This window comes from Mirounga angustirostris, unplaced genomic scaffold, assembly GCF_029215605.1.
Source record: "Mirounga angustirostris isolate CCGP_5_RB_7025 unplaced genomic scaffold, mMirAng1.0.hap1 SCAF_14, whole genome shotgun sequence".
In the NCBI taxonomy this organism is placed as follows: domain Eukaryota; kingdom Metazoa; phylum Chordata; class Mammalia; order Carnivora; family Phocidae; genus Mirounga; species Mirounga angustirostris.
In genome coordinates this window covers 77,091,113-77,115,079 of record NW_026991722.1, presented here as the reverse complement: position 1 = coordinate 77,115,079, position 23,967 = coordinate 77,091,113, and the positions used below count along the sequence as shown (strand labels likewise).

The following is a 23,967-nucleotide window of genomic DNA, read 5'->3' as shown; positions in this document are numbered from 1 at the left end:
AGGGTCAGAGAGGCGGTGCTTCTGATTGGTCAGGCCACAGGAGGTGGGGCGAACTGAGAGGAACAAGAAATTGAATGGTGAAAAGGAAAGTCAGTCAGGTGCCGAGTCCCTCTTTCAGTGATTGGCGGGTAACCTAGCAACGCAGGCACCGCGGAGGGAACTGCGCTGAGAAACCTAGAGCCCTCGAAGCAGGTGAGTTGACCAGGTGGGGAATGGCCGGGAATGAGAGAGAGATGTGGAATGGGGTCCAGCCCGCTACCCTTTGGCTGCCCAAAGAATCAGCAGCCCTCACCACGATCCTGTCCGTGCTCCAGACAGTGCCCTCCAGCCCCTGCCTCATTCCAGACCTCCCTCCCCACTGCCTGCCAGGATTCCTGGACATCTTCTGTGTCCCTGCCTATACTCTGCCCCTCTGCGTACCGCTTCGCATCCCCGCTTCTTCATCCTTAAAGCGTGGATGAAACCAGTCAAGTGGAGTCACATCCTGTTAGCTAACTTCAAGTCAAACATAGGTGATGGGGATGAAAGGGTAGTTTATAAATTCCCTACCATTCCACCCAACGGCCATGCATGCATTCCAAGGTGAGCATGCAACGAAAGGCATCTTACTTGAGTGAGTGTTCAGATTAGGTCATTTTGATTATACCAATTTTTGCCTTTTGTGCTAACAACTTTAGAACTTAACTCCCATTCTTGGCCTTAAAATGTGATTTCGTTGTACATTCAGAAGGTTTGTTGTAAGGATTAAATGGGGTGAGGCAATGAAAAGCTTGGCATGGAGCTGAGCTCAGTAAATACTGGCAATTCTTTTTCTTCCTAAAGCACATTTGTCCTTGACTCTTCCTGCTTAAAATGGATGGGGGTGGGGTCATCTGGGTCCATACCTTAAATATTCATATATTCAACAAGTATTCACTGAGTGCCTACTACCAGGTGTTGGGGCAAAGTGATCAAAAACAACCAAAAAACCCCTCATTTTTCCACTCATGGAGCTTGTCTAATGTGGGAGGTAGTCATTAATCTAGTAATATACAGATAAATATATAATTATGCCTGCGGAGATTCATTTCCAGAATGATGCAGCATGGAGGTCAACAAATCCTTTCCCCAAAAAGCAACTCAAGTCCATCAATGGATGAATGGATAAACATTTTGTGGTATACACACAACGGAGTTAGATTCAGCCTTTAAAAGGAATGAAATTCTGATAAAGGTTACTAGAATGGACCATGAAGACATAATGCTAGGTAAATATAAGCCGGTCATAAAAGGACAAATATGTATGATTCCACTTATATAAGATACCTAGAATAGCCAAATTCATAGAGACAGAAAGTAGAATAGTGGAACGAAATGATGATACACATTACAAAATGGATGAACCTCAAAAATATTAGGCTAAGTCAGGGTTTCTCAACCTTGGCACCTTTTGGGTTGGATAATTCTCTGTTGTAGGGGGCCATGCTGTGCAGAGCAGGATGTTTAGTGTTATCCCCAGCCTCTACTCCCTCCCAGCTGTGACAACCAAATATATCTCCAAATTATTGTCAAATGTCTCCTGGAGGCCAGAGTCACCCCTGCTTAAAAATTACTGTGCTAAGCCCAAAGTCAGATGCAAAAGATTACGTGCTATCTGATTCCATTTATGTGATTTTATTTATATGATATATCCAGAAAAGTTAAAGTTGGGAATGGAAATTGCTTGCCAATTAGCTCACGGGAATTTTGGGGAGTGACAGAAATTTTGTGGTGATGTGGCATAACTTAGCATTTACCAAAAAAGTCATTGAGTTGTACACTTACAATGGACAAATTTTATGGTATGTAAATTATGCCTCAATAGAGCTGTAAAAAGAAAAAAATTACACCCATGATCAGTACCGTACAGAAAAGGTGCAGAGGGTTTCCGGAGATTATAGTGCACTTTTTTTTCCAGTCTGGGGAGAGACTGCCATTGAGCTGAGACTCGAAGGTTGAGAATTAGCTAATCTAGGGGTTGAGAACTGGTTTGGCAAAAGGAACATGGCGTATGACAATCCTGGTGCTTTGAACACTTTAGAGACCAGTGTGGCTGCAGTACTGAGAGTGAGGGGAGGACGTCAGGTAGGCTGAAGCCAATGAGAAGGAATGTCATCAAAAGAGTGAAGGGGCTTCATCCTTCTCACTTTGCATGTCCCCTGCCCGCACCATGGCTTTAGTCACCATCTGTGCGGTGACAGCTCTCACCTTTCTGGGTCTTTCTGGGTCTTCCTTGAAATCTATTCTAGGTACCCAACCACTCCTGCACATCCCATAGATGTCCCACTCCGGTGGCTGCAGTCTATACATCTTTAGTGCCTTGGTGTGAATTAGGAAGAGGTGCTCCTTCCAGGCACACACAGCCCCACAGTTTTCAAGGCTTGGCAAATAGATAGCAAGTTCTACCAACAATAAATACCCAAACCCTCAACTCCTGCTTCTCTTCCATTGTTCACCGTTTGGGTAAACACCAAAACAATCCATCCAGACACCTGAGCCAGCACACTAGACATCATCCCTCACTTCCTTCTCCCCTGTCCCCCATGTCCAGTCCTTCACCTCATCACATTGATTTTGCCTTCTCGATGTTTCTGGAGCCCATCCACTGCTTTGTCTCTCCTTGAGGCCACTCTCGTCTGTTCCGTGGACATTGCGACAGCCTTCCAAACCTGATCCTCTTGTCATGTTGAGCCTGCCAACCCTTTTACCACAATTTCCCAGGTTGTAGGTCTGGTCTTGTCAGTCACTCCCTGTTTAAAACTCCTACCACCTCCCACCCAAGCCTTCTCCTCTTGAGCAAGGAGGGAAGCTGTTGTGGCCGGATTTTTTTTTTTTTTTTTTTAGATTTGTTTATTTATTTGAGAGAGAGCGAGTATGAGCCGGAGGGGCAGAAGGAGAGGGAGAGAGAATCTCAAGCAGACTCCATGCTGATCACCGAGCCCAACTCGGGGCTTGATCTCCCAACCCTGAGATCACGACCTCAAGAGTGAGACCAAAACCAAGAGTCAGACGCTTAACCGACTGAGCCACCCAGGCGCCCCGTGGCTGGATTTCCTAACCAATCAAATCAGGATGACTTTCTTATTCCCTGCGCCCCCCGGTAAGGTGGTCAAGAGGAAGTGAGAATAGAATCAGGACCGGATAGCCAGGCCAGGCCAGGACAAAAGGCAAAGTAGTGACAATGGCAGGAAAAGCAAGCATGAGAAGGGGTGAGGTCTGAGGTCACTGTTCATGCCCCCTCTCAATATACACAAGTAGTTAGTAGAAGGCAAGAATCCACCCCATTATTCCCTTTCCCAGACTCCACCCTCCTCCCAGAAAGCCCCAAACAGCCTTAGATTGGAAGCAGTGATAACAGGGGATAGAGTCCCAGCATCAACCTCCCTGCCTCCAGGCTGGACAGGCTACCCAGGGCATCCCAGACAGAACTCTGCCCCAGCTCTGAGCAAGGTATCCCTCAGGAACATTCTAGGTATACGTGGTCAGACATAAATGCCATGGCTTTAGCTTGGGTTTTCACTCCGTTTATGGTGAAAAATTCGATGAAAGTGGCAAGTCTTCTCTGCTCAAGTGCTAAATTCTCCCCCACACTTTTTCCCTAGGAGACAAGCGCTCAGGGCAATGAGGCACCACCTGATTTATGCCTCAACATATAATAATTATCACTCCCCTTTGAAGAGGGCTTTTAACTCTCAAAAGGGCTTTCCCATCTAGTAAATCAGCCCTCCTCCACCCTTTTGATGTGGCTAGGACAAGTGTTGTATCCCCCAGATGCCAGAGAGATAAGGGGCTTGCTCAATCTTATTCCAAGAGCCCCAGCAGAGGAGAGTCATGCCCCTGGGTCTCCTAACGCCCGGCTTATGAACCTGATCTTGACTCTGTAACTGATGGTAGCTTCAGATGGCACAGAACTCAGCTTGTCAGACAGAGCTGAGCTAGCCAGGCACAAGCCTTCCTTTGAACCTGGTTAGAGCACTGGACTTAGGGTGGGGAAGCCAGGAGTTTTATAGAGGAGCAAGGCCACTGTGGTCTAGACCAGTGACTCTCCACCGGGGGCATCCCCCGATCCACCACCCCCACGCCACAGGGACATTTAGCAATGTCTGGGGACATTTTGTCTCCAACTGATCAGAACTGGTGGTGGGAGAAATGTGCTATTGGCATCGAATGGGTAGACATCAGGGATGCTACTAAACATCCTGGAGCACATAGGAGGGCCCCAAGACAAGGAATCATCTGACCTAACATGTCAGTAGTGTGGAGCTTGAGAAACCCTGTCCTGACTGATATTTTCTTTTTCTTCTTTTTTTTTTTTTTTAAGTTTTATTTATTTAAGTCATCTCTACACCCAATGTGGGACTCAAACTCAAAACCCCGAGATCAAGAGTTGCATGCTCCTCCTACTGAGCTGGCTAGGCGCCCCTGGACTGATATTTTCATACAAGGCAAATGGTACATGCACACACGCACACACACCTACACACACACACCTACCTTTCCCTTCAGGCCCTAGTTAGTGGAACTGAAAGCAAACATGATTGCAAATCAAGATCATTTGAAACACAGAGCATCGGGGGGAAAGTATCTTTGACCTTAGCTTTCAAATAATAGCAGCAGGTTATACTCTATGACCAATCAAGATGCCTTTAACATGGGGGCTTTCGAACACATTGTTGTTGTTGTTTTTAAAGATTTTATTTATTTATTTGACAGAGAGAGAGAGAGAGAGAGCACAAGGAGGCAGAGCGGCAGGCAGAGGGAGAGGGAGAAGCAGGCTCCCTGCTGAGCAGGGAGCCGGACGTGGGGCTCGATCCCAGGACCCCAGGATCATGACCTGAGCCAAAGGCAGCTGCTTAACCGACTGAGCCACCCAGGCACCCCAAAACATATTGTTTTTTTAACCACAAACCAGACAAAGAAATACATTTTCCTTCTCGACCCAGAACACGCGTGTTTAATTACACATGAATACTTACTACACGCAATGCGCTGTAATATTTTCTATTCTATTTCATTTGTTTTGAACGCCAGTCCCGCTGGGTGAATTGATTTCACCATTCACTAAGGGGTCACAGTCCTTGGTTTAAAAAAAGACACTTCTTCAACGTAATCAAACAGTCAGGAAAAGCCTGTGTTTTGCATTTGATAAGATGATGATTTAAATATTTTTCTTAAGTGGGGGAAGTTTATTTTAGAAGACTCTAAATGCACCACCAGGAAATTCTTCCTTCTGTCTCAAACAACCACAGAGATACTACCCACAGTTGGATTTAACCAGAAATAAACACTCCTGAAGCTACACTGTAAGCCAAAAAGGAATTAAAAATCATGGTGACTTTTGTAAGGAGGAGGAGGCCGGAAAAGGAGACGCTTAAGGGGCTCCAGCCCTCCTCTATCACCAGCAGAAAAACGAAAATAATGTACGAACCCGTCAAATTAAAAACAAATAGTAAAAAAAGAGTCAAAATTGGTTCCATTTTGGCTCTTTATAAACCCTTCTGCACACAAAAAAAGTATATATTGAGGAAAAATACATCTCCTATTTTAAGAAGTAAGTGTTCAAATGTTAGTCCTCAATTATATTATTTTTGAAGTCAAAATAAAAGTCATAAAGGCTAAACACTGTTGAGCCAGGATTTTATTTCATACTCACGACAGTTCTCTTGAGCATGGGTTCCATCACTGTCCCCATTTTACAGATGAGGAAGCCAAAGCTTGCAGAGGTTGATTGACTTGCCTAACGCCACACAGTGAGGATTGAACTCCAAATTTGCCTGACACGAGAACCCACAAACTTAATCACGGTGCAGTAGGCTCATGTTTTTCTTTTCTACTTCAGAGATGAAGGCCCAGAAGGTCAAGTGAATTTGCCCAGGGCTATAGCTGTGGCCAGTGTCCGGTAGAGGGTGTTCATTAGAACCAGAAGTTTAGAAATCTGTCTCCAGGAACACGTTCCCTTCCAGGCTCCGTCACTATTCAGTATCCTCTGTCTCCAAAGCACGGGGTCACGTTGGAGCCCACAGCCATGGAGTCATCACTGCAGATGAGATTCCTTCTGTTAATACTTCCAGGGTTCACTGCTACAGCTCCCGCCTGGGAATCTTTTGCAAACCAAATGTAACCCACAAAACATAGGTTCTCAAAAAGGACAAGAGAAGATTGGGTAATAGTTCAAAAGTGGCGATAGGAAAAAAAAAAACAAACTATAAAAAAGAAAAACAAATTAGATTTAAATCTTTTTGTTTAAAAATTCCAAGCCCTGAGTACAGAGATGGGAAACAGGCCAAATCTTGGCCCATAGTTTTCATTATTAAAACATGACACTGTGTTCTGGTTGAAATAAGCAGACACCTCCGTGTGAGGAAATGGGCCTATTGTTAAAGCTGGATTTGCTATCTCTTCATTTATTCAACGGTGATTTGTTGACTGCCTACTATGCCATTGTGGTTTGGGATAACAGTCTCTGTCATGGATTTTCTACCCTTTTCCAGCCCCTCTCTCCACTCTAGACATAGAAAGCTCAGATAAAGCATACAGCGTTCTTCTGAAGAAAGCTATTTTCATGGTTCCAGAGTAGTGGGATCTTCTGAGGCTAAAAGGAAAATTCCTCCTGCTTCAAAGGCAAAGCCTCTGCCTATTAACCCAGCAAGTAGGTGGTAAAATCAGAACTAAGTGACCAGGAATCTCTTAGCCATCAAAGACTTCTTTGAGTCCTGAGCATGACCTCAGGGAGTGAAGCAGGGAATGTTAGGTTAGGTTAGTGTTAGTGTTAGGTTAGTGTTAGTGTTAGGTCCTGAGGGCCTGGGGTGGGTGGGAATTGTATATCTCAGAAACATGACAGCTGTCAAAAGTACATGAAACAGCTATGCAAATTGTGGAATCCGCAACATGGTTTTATTCAATCTGCAATCATGCCGGAATTGCAAGTTTTCCACTAGGGTAGAAAATAAAAGCAAAGACCATGAGCTCCATCTCTTGTGAAAACATCTCTTTGCCATCTCTACCTCTAACCATATTTCCCACCCTAAACCATTCTTCCTTAGCTCTCTCACAGCTACCGTGCAAGCAGCCCTTTTTTTGTCTAATCATGGGAAGTACCAAGACTGGGACTAGGAAGGCAAAAAAAAAAAAAATCTCCATCGAAGCTAAGAATCACTGAGGAAATACTTAGTTGTCTAGGAATCCATGTACTATGAACTTGTCTAGGAATATATGTACTACTAAGGCTGGTATCAGAGAGGATGTGGTTCGTTCACTTTTTTATTATACCTGGTTTAGGAAGAAAGATACACACATGGCACTCATGCTATTTACATTGATTCCGGTGATGAGAAGCCTTTGCTGAAGACCCCTTTCAGGTCTCTTTGAATTCTAATTACGTCAATGAGAAAGTCTCAGTTTGGTGTTAATAAGTCTTTTGTATATTAGCCTTATATCCTGCAACTTTGCTGTAATTGTGTAATTCCAGAAGGGTGTATATTGATTCTTTGGGATTTTCTACATAAATAATCATGTCATCTGTGGATAAAGATAGTTTTATCTCTTCCTTCCTAATCTGTATTACATTTTACTTCCTTTTCTTGTCTTGTTGCATGAGCTAGGACTTCCAATATGATGTTAAACAGGAAGGATAAGAGGGTACATTCTTGTCTTGTTCCTGATCTTAGGGAATAAACTTCTGGTTTCTCACAATTAAGTATGATGCTAGCTGTAGGGTTTTTGTAGATGTTCTTTATCAAGTTGAGGTAATTCCACTATATTCCTCATTTGCTGAGAAGTTTATTGTTGTTGTTTTTGCTGGTTTTTTTTTTTTTTTTTAAGGCATGACCGGTGTTGGAGTTTGTCAAATGCTTCTTTGCATCTGTTGATATGATATGATTTTCCTTTTTGTTGATGTGATGGATTACACTAATTGATTTTTGAATAGTGAACCAGCCTTGCAGACATGGAAGAAATCCCATTTGGTCATGAGATATAATTCTTTTTATACCTTGTTGGATTCAATTTGTGAATATTATGTTGAGGATTTTTGTGTCTATGTTTGTGAGAAATATTGGTCTGTATCTTTCCTTTCTTATAGTGTATTTGCCTATTTTGGTATTAGAGTAATGCTAGCCTTATAGAATCTGTTAGGAAATATTCCTTATGCTTCTATTTTCTGGAAGAAATGTTAGAGAATTGGTGTAATTTCTTCCTCAAGTGGCTGGTAGAATTCACCAGTGAAATCTTCTAGACCTGGAGTTTTCTGTTTGGGGAAGTTATTAATTATTGATCAATTTCTTTAATATATAAAGATTATCTACTTGTTCTTGTGAGAGTTTTGGTAGATTGTATCTTCAAAGAATTGGTCCATTTCATCTAGGTTATCAAATGTATGGCCATAGAGTAGTTCATTATATTCCTTTATTATCATTTTAACATCCATGGGATCAGTAGTGATGGCCCCTCTTTCCTTCTTGACATTAGTCATTTATCTCTTCTCCCTTTTTGTTAGTATGTCTATAACATCTCTCTACCACTTGCTAATCTTGCTTTTCAACAATAGAGATCTGGGCTCACACTCATCATCCCTGGGCAATAGCATCCAGCTAGAGTAAAATATCAGGCTGTAGACATTATTACCTTTTATATAAGGAAAATGATATAGATTTTTCCAGTTACAGTGGAGATACTTTTTAATGAAAAGTACTTAAGAATGAAAGTATACTTCAGGAAAAAAAAGTTGAGTTGATAAGAGTACAGCTTGGTCTATAGACTTGGCAGAAATCCCAAAGGTGGCATGCTAGTGAGAGATATGGACAACCCTGAATTAGGACTAACCCTCATGAAGGCTTCTTTCCTGACCCAGAACCCATGTTCTGCCTCATACATGGCAGCCTCATGCTGCCCAACGATCCCTGTGTTGTGATCAGTTATGAGGTGTGTCTCGGTAATTAGTTTATAATAGTCTCCAAAGTATGTAAATGATTGACTCAAAAACATAAAAGTCAATGAGAGATGATTCAAGGCTTACCCTAAAATAATTCAGCCACTCACTCACTTGCATTCTGATAAGCTCTCTTGAGCTAGGTGAGAGGGATGGGGTGACGGCTCTGTTGTTGCAAACTGTGTCTAATCCTGGGTATACCCATGGGAATGTGACACCAGCAGGAACACTACCGGTGGAGGTATACATATATATAAAATGGCAAATAGGAAAATTCATATTTTGTAGTCGCTAAGTAGATTGAATGCTATAGGAACTGAATCTTGAACACGTCTGTCCTCTGGGTCTCTGCTTGACAGGATTCATTGAAACTGGACCAGCAAAGAATCACTGTGCCTGGTCCACTATAAAAGTCGATCCAAAAATGATGAGACCAGACAGAACAGCAGTTACAGGGACTGCCTGGGCTGAGACCCCACCTTGGCCGCTTAGGAGCTGTAAACTCATGAAAGCATCTAAACTCCCCCTGCCTGCCTCCCTTTCTTTGTCTGTAAAAAGAGCTAATAAAAGCACCTACCTCATAAGGTTGTTGTAAGGAATGAAGGAGTTAATTCCCGCAAAGCATTTAGAACAGCATTTGGCATGGAGTTAGTTCTCAAGAGTTAGCTAATATTAAAGTGGCATTCTTTAAAATGAGATTCCCCCCAAAATAAAATGAAATAAAATGAGATCCCCCCCCACACACACTCCAGTTTTGTTTAACCCCCTCTGACTATTCCATGTACCATTGTTGGATTTGTGGGGTATTTGCAAGGGTTGGATTTTCTTCCTCTTTCTCTCCCAAAGGAAAAAAATATAATTTCGCTCAAACCTTTTTTTTTTCAAAATGTTCTGAGAGTGAAAGTAATAAAATATCCAACAAGCCCATTTGAATGAAGACGAGGTATAATTTGCATGATAAAGATATATTTCCATTTATAAAGTTCATCAGCAGAATCAATGACAAATAAAGGGAAGATCCAATTAAAGTTCCCCATCCATTAACAATCTTGCTTCACTCTCAGGGCAGGGATTTTAAAAGGAGAGGCTTAAGTTGGAAATGATTTAAATATTAAGGTTGGTGGCATTAAAAAGGACATGAAACAATCATATTAGGATTCAAGGAAAAGAGATTCTCCAGTGATTTTTGTCCTCAGAGTCAGATGCATTTCCCTCGATCCTCGTTCCACTGGCTTTTTCGTGTTCACCCAAATGAGCTGTCAAAAACTGATGGGCGTCATCATAATCAAAGAAAACAAGTTTGCCCTTTAAAGCAAAAGAGGTAATTTGGCTGAAAGCAAATTGGAAACATTTCATATAACGTTGCATTCCCAGCTGCAATCTCTGAAGAATTCAGGCGTTTTGATTTATGCCTGAGAGCTTTGGGGGACAATGGGGAGAAATGCATTCGAGAAACACTTGGTTCAAGTTCATCCTGTGGTCACGGGGCAAAGGTCCTTCGTCCTCCCTGAAGAGGAGCTGAGGAAGTTCCCAGCTGTCCCAAAAAACGTTATCTTCAGGAAAAGCCTTAAGGGAATTCATGAGATTGACTTGGGAGCAGAAAGGGGGTGGGAAACAAAGAGATGCAAGATAATGGCCCTCCTTGACTCAGTTGTCAGCTCCCAGAGGATTCTGACTTTGGGACCCATTTTGCCTGGCCAAGGAACCAAGAAGCATCCTTAGCATCTGATCTGACTGCCTTTCTTCCTGGCTTGTAGTCACTTGAGATGTTCCTCTGATTCCCACTCTTCTCTCCTTTTGCTCTGGTTTGGAGAACTGAATATCTCTTGTGGCTTCAGATATCAGCAACTTTTCCCTTGCATTTATGTCTTCATCCCCAAGGCCCCCTGGAACCCCCTGGGTCTGGATCATTCATTGTCAGATGCCTAGAGTATTCTCAGCTACGGTTCTTCGATTGCAAGCCACAGACACTGTGGCTAAAGCACAATGGTGAAGGAAAGCTGAAGAACGGGCCACAGAAAGGACAGCAGCCAAGGAAATTTCTGGGGGGCCTGGTGCAGGATCTTTAGGAACCCCCCCACTTGGCGTGACCCGGCTCCCACCATCTCCCACCCACGTGTGACTCTTCAGGATTCCCATCCTTCGCTGATTGGCAGTCCCACCAGGACTGCACACAGTGGGAGAGAGGATGAGCTCCCCAACGGAAGACTGGGGCGCTATCACCTGACAGAGAGGACATGGGTCCCGGGGAGGCAGAGACGCCCTTGTCCACTGTCTACACCAGTGACAGGAGCGAGAACTAAATGAGCTTTGTCCTCCCTTCCAAACCTCTGCCCCCAATTTTCCTAGTTTCTCAAGGGCCCCATCTTTCTCTCCCAGGCCCACAAATGTAAAACGGTCTCACTCATTAAGTCCTGATGACTCCTTCAAAACATTTCTGGCATCCACAGACAGAATGCGACAATGAAGGGCGCCTGGGTGGCTCAGTCGGTTAAGCGTCTGCCTTCGGCTCAGGTCATGATCCCAGGGTCCTGGGATCGAGCCCCGCATCGGGCTCCCTGCTCTGCGGGAAGCCTGCTTCTCCCTCTCCCACTCCTCCTGCTTGTGTTCCCTCTCTCGCTGTCTCTCTCTCTGTCAAATAAATAAATAAAATCTTTTTAAAAAAAGAAATATTTGGGGGCGCCTGGGTGGCTCAGTTGTTAAGTGTCTGCCTTCGGCTCAGGTCATGATCCCAGGGTCCTGGGATCGAGCCCCACATCGGGCTCCCTGCTCAGCGGGAAGCCTGCTTCTCCCTCTCCCACTCCCCCTGCTTGTGTCCCCTCTCTCGCTGTGTCTCTCTCTGTCAATAAATACATAAAATCTTAAAAAAAAAAAGGGGGGGGTGCCTGGGTGGTTCAGGTCATGATCCCAGGGTCCTGGGATCAAGCCCCACGTCGGGTTCCCCGCTCTACGGGAAGCCTGCTTCTCCCTCTCCCACTCTCCCTGCTTGTGTTCCCTCTATCACTGTGTCTCTCTCTCTGTCAAATAAATAAATAAAATCTTTTTTAAAAAAAAGAAATACTTGGGGGCGCCTGGGTGGCTCAGTTGTTAAATGTCTGCCTTCAGCTCAGGTCGTGATCCCAGGGTCCTGGGATCGAGCCCCGCATCGGGCTCCCTGCTTGACCGGAAGCCTGCTTCTCCCTCTCCCACTCCCCCTGCTTGTGTTACCTCTCTCGCTGTGTCTCTCTCTGTCAAATAAATAAATAAAGTCTTTTTTTTTAAAAAAAGGAATGTGACCATGAGAACAGCACAGGTAGCCCGTCCATGCCAGCCCCACACCTCTCCCCAAGACGAGGTTGAGGTGTTCTTTTTCAGAGCTGGGTATGTAGCAGTGATCAGAATAGATAAAGCCCCTACCTTCATTGGAGCTCACTTTTTAGAGGAGGGGAAAAGGCAGACAGTACACAAACAGGCCCATTTAGAAACGTCAGATGGTGATACTTAACTGAGAGAAAAATAAACAGGATAAGGGGATAAGGGCAGGGAGGAGGAGAGGGTTTATATTTTAGGAAGAAAATCAGGAAAGCACTATCACCCTGAGATTTGAGCAGAGAAGGAAGTGAGTGAGGGAAAAATCTTTGCAGTTATTTAGAGGAATGTTCCAGACCTGGGGCTGGGGGTAGTGGTGTGCAGACAGCAAACGCAAAGGCATATTCAAGGAACAGCAAAAAGGTCGGTATGAGGACAGAAGAGCGAGTGGTCGCAGCGGCCAGATGACGGAGGGCCTTCCTGTCACTATAAGGACTTTGGCTTTTATCCTGAGTGAGATGGGGAGCTGTTGGAGTGGTGGTGTGCTGGTAAACATTCAACAACCAGCCTGGAGGGGAGGGGTGCTGATTTGTAGTATTTGCCAATTTCCATGGTATAATACTTCCACCATGGCTGATTTCAAGCTACTGAAGGCTTCACAACCAGCTCACAAATACCCTGAAATTGTAACAATCAGCTCTGGGGAGCTGGATTTGGAGCAGAGGAGTGAAAGGATCTGACATTTTAAAAGTCTCCCTCTGGCTGCTTTGATGAGATGAGACTGTGGGGCAGGTGGGCAGAAGCAGGGTGAGCAGTGAAGAGGTTATCGCGGTCATCTGGGTAAGGGATGATGGACCCTCGGAAGGTCCAGTGGCTCAATGACATCAGGGACAGCATTCCTGCAATTCTCTTAACCTTTTCTCTCATTGACAAAGTGGCTGCCACTTCTCCAGCACTAAAACCCAAGTTCAGGGAATGGAGGTAAAGCCAATAATGTCTGTCTTTTGTATTGGGAAGAAATAAGGTCTCCCAGAAGCCCCTAGAAAACTTCTCAATTTTGTTGGCTCTAACAGTGTCTGTAGCCACTCCTAACTCTAAAAGAGGTTGAGAAGTTGAGCATTGAGTATTTCCAGCCACTACAGTAAAGGGAAGAGGGAAGGAGATTGGGATGAGGACGGTGCCTGCAAAAAAGGGGTGTGGTCTTATAAGAACCTACTACAAGAATTTGACCAAGTCTGGAAGCCAGGGAATGAGGAAGGGACACCTGAACTGAGCTCTGAATACAAAGAATTAACTTAGCAAGGATGAGGGGGAAGAGTGTCTCAAGAAGAAAAAACAGCATGTACAAAGGCCCTGAGGTGGAAGGTTTATACTATCCCAACTTACCTACCTGCCACCAACCCTTTCCCTATAAATCATCCACTATGACTGTTCTTTCTCAAAAATCTGATTTTATCCTGTTACTTGTTTCCTGAAATCAAAATGGATTCCAATTTCCTACGAGATAAACTCCAAAGTCCCCAGTGTGCTGTTGAAGGCTGGTCATGACCTCAACCTATTCTGTGAATACACCTTCATGCCCTTCTTCCTATAGCTGTTGAACCTTCATGTGTGCATGTTTCACATTTCAAACTAGGTTATAAACTCTGGGAGAACAGGAACCATACCTTGCATCTCTTTTCTATCCCCAGGGTCTCAATAAATGCCGGAATAGATGACTGCGGGGATGATCCTTGTTGCAGGGATCAGGAGCAGATGTAAGCAGACCAGTTAAGAAGCTCTTTATTCATCCAAGTGAGAGATTATAAGGCCCTCACTCAGTGGCAGAGAGGCTGCCAAGAACAGAAGGACTGGGAGCTGTCAAGGAGAGAACACTGGGAGAACAGGGGCTGGGAAGTGGGGAGTAAGGAGAGTCAGGGGGGCACTCGGGTTTCCGGCTCAAGCAACTAGGGTGGCAGCATTGCCAATCATCAGGACGAGGGATAAAGAAGGAGCAGGGTGAGGGATGGAGACATGGTGGGGTCCCTCTTAAACATGGTACATTGGGAGGCCCAGCCAGTCCTGGGCAGGTACATCCGGATCTCCAGCGAAGCCCAGACGCTCAGACGACGAAATCACCGAGTCCTGGACTTGGGATCTCAGTTTCCCTGGGCTAATCATGCTAGTTATTATTTATTGAGTACTCACAATGTCCAGGCCCTGTGCCAGAAACTTCCCATTGAGTCGTAGGATCCCGGTTTTATGGCCGAGGAAGCCTAGGCTTAGGAGGATTAGACAGCCAGCCCCAGGTCCCCCAGCAAGGGCCTGAACCCAAGCGGGGCTACTGCAAACCTAGTACTCAGCTGTCGTGCTATGCGGACAACGTCATAGAATGATCTCTGATTTGCTGCCATACATTTTTCTGAGCGTTTTTAATTTTGAATAAGCCTTTTATTTTGTAATAATTGTAGATTTACAGAAAAGTTGCAAAGATACTTCAGGATTCCCAAATGCCCTTCATTCAGCTCCCACAATGTTAACATCTTAAATAGCCATGATGTGTCCGTCACAAGCAAGAAATTAGCATTGGGACAATGCTGCAAACTACGCTATCAGCTTGGTTTGGATTTTACGTTGTCCTACTAGTGTTCATCTTCCGTTCCAGGATCCAATCCAGGATACGACATCGCGTTTAGTGAAACAGGTTTTAAAAATTATGTGTCCAAGTCCTTGTTCATCCCCACCCTGATGTTTGCCATCCACATTTAAAAACCAGTGTGGAAGTGCTGTGCTGGTCCTTGTCCCATTTGCTCCCAGCGGCATCGTTTGCTCTGCCTCAGGCTGCTGACACCCTCAGGCTGCAGGGGCCCCTCCTCCTTGGGAGCTGTAGCTCCTCCTGGACAGGAAATAGCTGTGGTTCCAGCTTCCCCCAGGGTGACCCTTGTCCCCAAGCTCCCCACCACCTCCTTCTGTGGTGGCCTCCTGCCACTGACATTGGCTGGGTGGCTTTTCCCCTTCCCTGGTTAGCCTCTCAGCTCTTTCCATCACCCATGTAACTCAGTTTCTGTATTTAGATGCTTAAAAAAAAAAAAAAAGTCCACTAGCATTGACTTTTATTCATTCCTATGAAGTCACCTGAAATGATATCTGTTGCATTTAAATGTTCATTACTGTAAAGGGCTGAACAAATCCATTTCAGTCGGTACTTAATATCGTCCATAGTTAAGTCACTTCAACAGAATGGTGTTCCCTGCCTGACCCCTCTCCACTTGGGCCTCCCACCCTTGCGGCCCGATGCTGTCACAAAGCTAGAAACTGCTTTCGGTGAGAGGTTCTGTGTACTCGCTGCAGGGCACGTGGGATGAACTCTCAGCGTCGACCGTTTGTGGCTGCCGTGGCCACACCAGCCACATCCTCGCAGCACGGCTCGACTAACCACTCACGCCTTCCTTCGCAGGGTCGCCAGAGACAATAACAGCCGGAGACCGGTGCAGCCTAGGGCATACGGAGGCAAGGAGACGGCTCAGAAAATGGCTCTAGATGTCCTCGGTGTGGCCCCTCTCTACCAGGGTCCCGACATCAACAGAATGAAGCTGACAGCAGAGCCATCCAGGAAGCCAGCCTCCCTGCTAAAACCCTTGGTCCCCTCTAAGTCCAAACTCACCACCATTGAGACCAAGAGGGTCATGTCCGTACTGGATGAGACCATCCACAAGGTGGAGTTGGTGACCCTGTTGTCCTATGTGAGTGCCAATTATGAGACTCTGGAGGGAATGCTGGGGGAGGACATCATGAAGGCTGTGAGAGAGCACGAGAAGGTCTGCCACAGCCTCCTGGACAGTGTCATTTACCTGCAGGATAAAGAAAGGCGACTGCAGGAGGAAGAAGAGTTCGAGGAGGAAGGGTGGTTCAGAGACCGCTTCCTCTCCATGGAACTGCAGAAATCCCACCTCCTGCCCCTTATGCAACAGATCAAAGAATCCACCAAGGACATCCTGAGACTCTTGCTCAATAACCCACAGGTGGTGAGGCTCTTGCAGATGCACACCCTGAGCAGAAGCGCTGAAGCCCAGAATTTCATTGACTGCCTGATAGAACTGCGAGGTTTCCTGTTCGAGAGGCTACTCACTAGTCCCGTGGAAGCTAGAGACAAGACTCAGTTCATACAGGATATCAATAGACGGAACAGGAGGAACCAAGAAATCATTGAGACTCTTGAAAATGAATTGGCGGCGAGCATGAAGAGCAGGGACACAGAGGTATGACTTTATGGCAATGGTTAGGTTATGGAAGGAGCCGCACGGAGGAGCCAGACCTTTTGGCAGTTGGGTTTTTTTCCTCAGTGATTGAAATGCCGCTGTCATTCATTCACTCAACAAATATTGTTGTGAGCACTTGCCAGGTACCAGGTCTTATGCCTGAGTCCCCATGGCCCCCGCCTCATGCGAGGTAGGTCTTAAAGAGCTGATTTAATGGGCGCCTGGGTGGCTCAGATGGTTAAGCGTCTGCCTTCAGCTCAGGTCATGATCTCAGGGTCCTGGGATCGAGTCCCGCATCGGGTTCCCTGCTCAGTGCAGAGCCTGCTTCTCCCTCTCCCTCTGCCACTCCCTCTGCTTGTGCTCTTCTGTCTATCTCTCTGTCAAAATAAATAAATAAAATCTTTAAAAAAAAAAAAAGATCTGATTTAATTACAGTTTTGAGAAGTACAACGAAGGGTGAGCATAGAGTGCTAGAAGACAGTGTTACAAGAGAACCGAGCTTAGACCCAAAGGGTCAGAGACGTCAAAGCCAACACAGGAAGAATGAAAGGGAGTGAGGAAGGCAAGAGAGGTCGGCAGGAACCTGCCAGGCCAGCAGCAGGCAAACTTTTTCTACAGAGGGCTGGATAGTAAATACTTATAGGCCTTGCCAGCAGATCACGTCATGCCTTTTGGGCCTGATCAAAGAATGTCATCTCTGTCTTGAGGACGAGGGGCAGATGGGACAGGTGGAAGCTCTAAAAGAATTTTTAAGAAGGGAAATGATAACATGATCCCAACCTAATAACCAATTGGGCCACAAGACTATGTATTATGCTTTTGTACATTTTCTCCCTAAGGCTTTACAAAGTCCCTGTGAGGTGGTGTCTAAGTCTAGGTCTGGCTGCCGAGAAAGAGACCCAAAATAATAGTGGCTTAGTCAAGATGGAAATGTATTTCTCTCTAGTAGAAAAGCTGGAGCGGGCATGGAAACCCTGCCTCGTGAAATTGTTGGGGGTCCAGGCTCCTTCTGTCTGACCTTTCTGCTGTGTCCCCCACAGGACTTCTAACTGTGGACCCAGAAGCCCCCCATCATGTCACCACTGGTCCAGCCAGCAGGTGGAAGAAAGAGGAGGAGGGCCCTGATCCTTGCTGGTGGAAGTAGCCCACCGCACAGTTTTTAGCCATACCCAGTGGCTAGGGATTCTGGGAAAGGTGGTCTGTCCCTGGGGCCACGTTCCCAGGGAAGCATTCTGCTCCCCAGCCTTTCCGGAGGGGACGGATCCTGAGGGGCAGCCAGCCAGAGCTGCCTCGGACACTTCCACCTTCATGCCCCCCATGATGCACAGAGCTCGAGGTCCTCCGAAGCTACATGCCGCCCTCCCTCCCCCACGCGCTGGCTCAGGCCACCTCCCCTTCCTTATGTTCTCACTGACTTTGTCCTTTCAGACATTCATCAGAGTTTGCTGATAAATGTTTATGTAATTATTTGATGATTTGATGTGGGTCTGGTATCCTCATAAGAGGACAATGACCTTGTCTCTTTTGGCCCCCTGTCATGTCCCCAGTGAGCCTGGCACAAAACAGGGGCATAGAAACGATTTTCTTTCTCTTTTTCTTTTTTAAGACTTTATTTATTTGAAAGAAGAGAGAGAGAAAGATTGAGAGTAGAGCAGATTCCTTGCTGAGCAGGGAGCCCGATGTGGGACTTGATCCCAGGACTCCGGGATCATGACCTGAGCCGAAGGCAGATGCTTAACCGACTGAGCCCGCCCAGGCGCCCCTGAAAACTATTTTCTGAGTGGAGAGGTGACAGGCTCTTGGGTGCTCAGTCAGGGGAGACCACTCGCAGGTTAGAAGGGTGCCAGTGAGGGACCGGGAGAGGGGCCCCGAATGGCTTTGTTGGTCCCATTCGGGTGGTGGAAACAGCTCTGGCATTCAAGTTGGACAGACCTGGGGTCAAATTCCATTTTTCCAGGTGGGCAGATTTTATCATGTGCCTTGGATCTCAGTGTAAAACGAGGGGGTGACACCAATTAGGCTGCTTTGGGGTCAAGAAAAGCCCTGACTGCTGAAAGTACGGCCTGCTCTAGAACCCAACACCTAGAGCCTGAAGCCTTGCCCACAGGATAGGCTTGTCCCAGAGGCACCTCCTGCCCCGCGCAGCCTGCATGCAGGAAGCGAGCTCAGACCCCCGCGGCCCAGCCCAAGGCGGTTGGCATGAGCCAGCCTCAGCACTGATGTGCTCAGAGGGAGACTCTAGGGCTTCGGAGCAGCCTTTGGAGCTTATTTACAAAACGGCCCCATCCTCCACCCCCGTTCCTGTTTTAGAACCAACCGAGGGCAGGGGACAAGTCAGGCCCTCGAGCGTCAGTGGGTGGCAGTCCCCACAGTTTGCGTATCTCCTACTTTCACGAATGACGCCTCTGCCTGCTGAGCACTTCCATTCTGTGCCCCGGGCAGGAGCGCCGCCACTGACCCAGACCTGCCCAGCAGGCTCTCGCCTGTGCCCATCACTCCAGCCAGGAAGTAGAGGGGGGAGGCCAAGAACATGGGCTCTGAATCAGACAGACGTGGCCTCGAGTCCCTGCTCAGCTGTACAGCCCCAGACGGATGACTCAGCCCCCTTGAGCCTCAGTTTCCTTGTCTGTAAGCAGGCCGTCTCTGTCCCCCCCGGGGTGTGACGGGTAGGAATCTGCGAGGTAATAAGGCAGGTCGCCTGCTCGGCCCTATGGGAGTGGGCAGGAATGCCGGTTCTCCTGGGATTATCGGGCATCCAGGAGGGAATAACGGAGCCTCTCGTCTTCCCGGCCCAGGTGGAGAAAGAGAATTTTGTGATCCAAGAACTGAAAAACCACCTGCACCAGGTGCTCAAGCTCTCGGAGAACAGCCTTCTTCGCACCAAGCAGGAGGCCGAGAAGCAGCAGAAGGCCGACTTCCGGGCCTCACAGGCCAGGGTGGCCAAGATCCAGCAGGAGTTACTGATGCTGAGGTCCCAATACCACAACCTGGTTGTGGAAAACCGGGAGGCAGAGCAGGCGCTGAGGAAGGTGCCCAGGATGGCAGGGAGCAGGGGGGCAGGGGGAGGACAAGGGAGGCCCCGGGGCAGGGGAGAGGTGGAGAGACTGGCCCATCCTGCAGCATACTGGCTGTGTGATCTTGGGCAAGTTCCTTAACTACTCTGAGCCAACCACCTCTCGCAGTGCACCCCCCCCCCCCCCCCCGCCAGGGGTGATAATACCCACCTTGTCGTGCAAAGGACGTGCAGGTGCTCATACACCTCTGGCGAACTTCATAATGCCCTCCAGCCGCAGTTTTGCCATCTTTAAGACGAAAGTTATCAGATTGGGCTAACGGGTTGTTAGGACAATTAATGAGACTCAATAGGAAGTGTTCAGTAAATGTCATCTCTTCCTTTTTTATTGTTATGTTAATCACCATACATTACATCATTAGTTTTTGATGTGGTCCATGATTCATTGTTTGTGCATAACACTCAGTGCTCCACACAGAACGTGCCCTCTTTAATACCCATCACCAGGCTAACCCATCCTCCCACCCCCCTCCCCTCTAGAACCCTCAGTTTGTTTTTCAGTCCCTCATCTGTCATGGTTTGTCTCCCCCTCCGATTTCTCCTCCTTCATTCTTCCCCTCCTGCTATCTTCTTCTTTTTTTTTTCTTATCTTCTTTTGTCTCTCCACCATCTCCACCGAGCCCCTGCGCACACACACCCAGCTTGCTTCCAGATCTCTTTCCTCGCAAAGGGCACCTTCTCTAATCCTTGTTCCCAGTTCTCATTTAGTGTCACGGCTCTTGAGCACCTGGGGGAAGCCATGGGCCTCTCCTCCTTAAGAAGGCACAGATGCACCTACACACAACTGGTGGATGATTCTTGGGGACACAGGCCCCCTGAAGCCAGCCTGTCCATGGCGTCCAAGGGAAGAGCTCTTGCTCTGTAGGATTAGGGAGCTGGTTTCTTTCTTTCTTTTTCATTGAGGTGAAATTCATGTAATATAAAATTAATCATTGTAAAGAGAACAATTTGGTGGCATTTGGTACATTCACGGTGTTGTACAACCCCCACCTCTGGATAGTTCCAGAACATTTCCATCCCCCCAGATAAAACCCTGGACCCATTAGCAGCCACTCCCCATTCCCCCTTCCCCTGCCCCTGGCAACCGCCAATCTGCTTTCTGTCTCTATGGATTTGCCTGTTCTGGACTCTTCATGTAAATGGAATCACACAATATGTGGTCTTTTGTGTCTGGTTTCTTTCACTTAGCATCATGTTTTCAAGGTTCATCCACATGAGCATTTATCAATTCTTCATTCCTTTCTATGGCTGAGTAACATTCCATGGTATGTATGGGAGCTGATCTTTTACAAACAAATTAGATTATGTCCCTTTCCTACATCTCAATCCATCCAATGGCTTCCCCTCTCCGTTACACTAGGATCTAAACTCCTTCCCCGGCTGACACTTCCTTCCATGACACAGCTTCTCACTCTGACCTCCATGGGATCCCGCTCCTCCTCAGCCACTGCATTCCGGGCACACTGGCTCAATGTCTATTCTTAAACACCACAAGCCTGTTCCTACCTCAGGGCCTTTGCACTTGCTACTCCCTTGCCTAGAATGTTCTGGAGTCAGACCTCTGGCTTCCAATTCCAGGCTCTACCACTTGTTAGCTCTGTGATCTTGGGCAAATGAGTTAGCACATTTGATCCTCCAGTTTCCTCATCTGTGAAATGGAGGAGAACCTACCTTGTGTAGATTCGGTGGGCAAGGCATTAACCTTGGTGTAGAGCAAGCTTGGTGCAGTTTACTATTCATATTAATCCATCAAACACTGACTCACTGAATTTTTTTTAGAAGAAATATAAAGTGGAGACGGAAATCGAGAACTGGATCCAGAAGTATGATATGGAGATGGGTGAGAAGCAGGTATTTGTGCTGCAATCAGTTTCTCGGGTGCATTGCCCATGATCCTCTAGGAATGGTCCATAGTCTGTGCCAAGCTCTGGGCCTCCCCAGACAGGCTTCCCTGCCCCCTTCCTTAGGCCCCAGGTTTGTCTGGCCTGGGGCAGCGAAGGGAGAGATGGAAAAGGAAGGAGCCCGAAGCTGGAAGCTACTAAGTGCTTGTCGCTAGGCCCAACGATCTTGGCTCCATCTAGTGTCCACATCCCATACTGTCAGTCCCTTCCGCGCTCGGCTCCTGCCAGCCGCACAGCCGGGGCTCCCTCCCCGCAGACTCAGGATGAACTTGCCTCCCCTACTTCACTCAGTCACCCAGAAAGTTTCCACTGTGGGCCTGAGATGTGCCACGTGCTGGGACAGCGCAGTGAAGATGGTCCCCATTATCACCTGGAGGCTCTAGTGTCACCTGTCAGCTGGGTGACCTGAAGCAAGGGGCTTGACCTTTCCGAGCCTGCTTCTGCCTGTGATCACCAGAGGCAGTAAGGAGTGTGCTGGGACCATGATGGGGATGCGGGGGGGCAGCATTGTCACAAATGCTTGCACCCAGCACGGGATCTGGCCTGGAGGAAGTGCTGAGGGAATGGTGGCCTGGAAAACGGGGCGCCTTCAAGCCCACCCCCCCCCCCCGCCCCACAGCTTTGTGGTAACACTGGGGCGCATGGTCCCAGCTTCAGGGCCGGGAAGGTTTGGCAAGCACTGGGGATGACATCAGCCTCTGAGTGGTCCCAAGTCAGGGGAAGGGCAAGTCGGGGTCTTGCTCTCTCTGATCATGAGTGCTCCAGGGAGGAGGGACTTCAGAGGCCGTGCTCTTGTTTCTCTGGACCCAATGAGGGTGGTGGGTTCCTCGTCAGCAGAGACCGAGTCTACTCAGCTGTTTGCTTCTGGCAGATGCTTGGTAAGTGAGTGGAAGGGAGAGAGGGGGATAGGTGTAAATTGCAGCAGGGGGCAATAGTTGGACATAAGGAAGAACTGTGGGACTCAGTCACCTGAGGAAGTTCCACTCTGTGTATCTTTGTGAGACACATAGCTTTAGTGACAGGAGCTGCATTTTTTTTTTAAAGATTTATTTATTTATTTGAGAAAGAGAGAGAGCGTGAGTGAGGGGAGGGGCAGAGGGAGAGGGAGAGAGAGAATCCCAAGCAGACTCTCTGCTGAGCGCAGAGCCTGACGCGGGGCTTGATCTCACAACCCTGAGATCATGACCTGAGCTGAAATCAAGAGTCGGACGCTCAACCGACTGAGCCACCCAGGCGCCCCAGAGCTTGCATGTTTATGTCCCCACTATATGCCTGGCACCACATCCAGCACATTGTGTCCACCCCATCATTTAATCCTGTAGAAAGCTCCCACCCACTTCCTGGGTTTGGAATTGTCCCCATGTCTCAGAGGACAAATGAAGCCCCCTCAGGGCACAGCCAATCTGGGATGCGAAACCCAGTCTGCCCAACCCACCGGCCTGGGTTCTTTCCTTCTTCCTGAGATGATTTTAGTCAGGTCCCACCTGCGGATGTACCACATCACCTCTCCTGTTCTCATCCGGGCCTCGGATGCAGAAAGGCTTAGTGCAGATGGCGCTGTTGGGGCGGAAGCCCCTTTGGGATGGGGTGAGGGCGCATGCGGGGGAGGGTGGCAGGTGGCGCCCTATGCTTGGTGATCCCCACCCCCTGACCCTCATCCCAGGAAGAGTACGAGGAGCTTGACATCATCCATAAGGAGGAGAAGGTCCAGCTGGAGGAGCTGAAGCAGAAGCACAACGTACTAGTGGAGGAGTTCTCTCAGATCCAGGCCGAGCGGGAGGTCAATGCCAAGAAGAGAACAGAGGCTGAGCAGGAGATGCTGCGCATGGTGCGGGCTGCCACGCTCATCCAGGCTTTGTGGAAGGGCTACCTGGTCCGCTCCATGCTCAGGTCCAGGAAGAAGAAGCGGAGCAAGAGCAAAGGGAGGGTCAAGGAGAAGGGCAAGGGGAAGGGCAAGGCCAAGGCCAAGGCCAAGAAATGAGTCCCCCCCCGGGGGACCTGCTCCTGGCCTGTGCTACCGCATCGCTCACTTCCCAGAGAGCAGGCCAGGAGGCCACGAGGAGGGGGAGACTTGCCATTCCTGGCTTGAACGGTTTTTCAAAGTTAAAAGCCATTTTAAACCACATCCTATAAATAAACGTCACTTTGCCAGCGCAGTTGACTGTTTGTGTCATCATACATGCCGATGCCTTTCCCATGGGGAGAGCACGCAGGCCAGGGTGTCAGCACAGAGCTATTCCTTCCTTTAGCCTCAGCGGGAAGCCAGACCGCGGGCTGCAGCCTTCTTGGCCCCAGACTCCGGGCGTGGCTGCAGTGCACATACCAGCCACCAGGGCGGCGGGCTGTGCTCACAGCTGCCTGTGAGGGGTGGGCGGGGGGGGGGGGGGTGCGGGGGGGGGTGCGCAGGGCAGGCAGGCAGAGAACTCCAGGGGGATCAGGTTTTCAGGTCAGGGGCTGTCCTAGAGAAACCCAGCCTTCTGCTTTTTTTGGAAACATCTCATCCAGATACCCCGGGGTCTGCCC

At 47.8% G+C, this 23,967-nt stretch overlaps 1 protein-coding gene across 1 annotated transcript; it reads left to right on the top strand.

Moving 5' to 3' along the window:
- Positions 1–84: 84 nt before the first annotated feature.
- Positions 85–23,593, top strand: IQCD (IQ motif containing D). The gene is made up of 5 exons (XM_045887594.3): positions 85–192; positions 15,669–16,470; positions 19,266–19,499; positions 21,323–21,394; positions 23,108–23,593. The coding sequence occupies exons 2-5, from the start codon at positions 15,742–15,744 to the stop codon at positions 23,423–23,425; spliced, it is 1,353 nt and encodes a 450-aa protein (XP_045743550.1). The 5' UTR covers positions 85–192; positions 15,669–15,741; the 3' UTR covers positions 23,426–23,593.
- The last annotated feature ends 374 nt before the right edge of the window (positions 23,594–23,967 follow it).

Coding starts and splice junctions, on each gene's coding strand:
- IQCD (XM_045887594.3), top strand. CDS start 15,742: ATGGCTCTAGATGTCCTCGGTGTGGCCCCTCTCTACCAGGGTCCCGAC. Junction 19,500..21,322: donor CAGAGCAGGCGCTGAGGAAG/GTGCCCAGGATG, acceptor AATTTTTTTTAG/AAGAAATATAAAGTGGAGAC. Junction 21,395..23,107: donor TGGAGATGGGTGAGAAGCAG/GTATTTGTGCTG, acceptor CCCTCATCCCAG/GAAGAGTACGAGGAGCTTGA.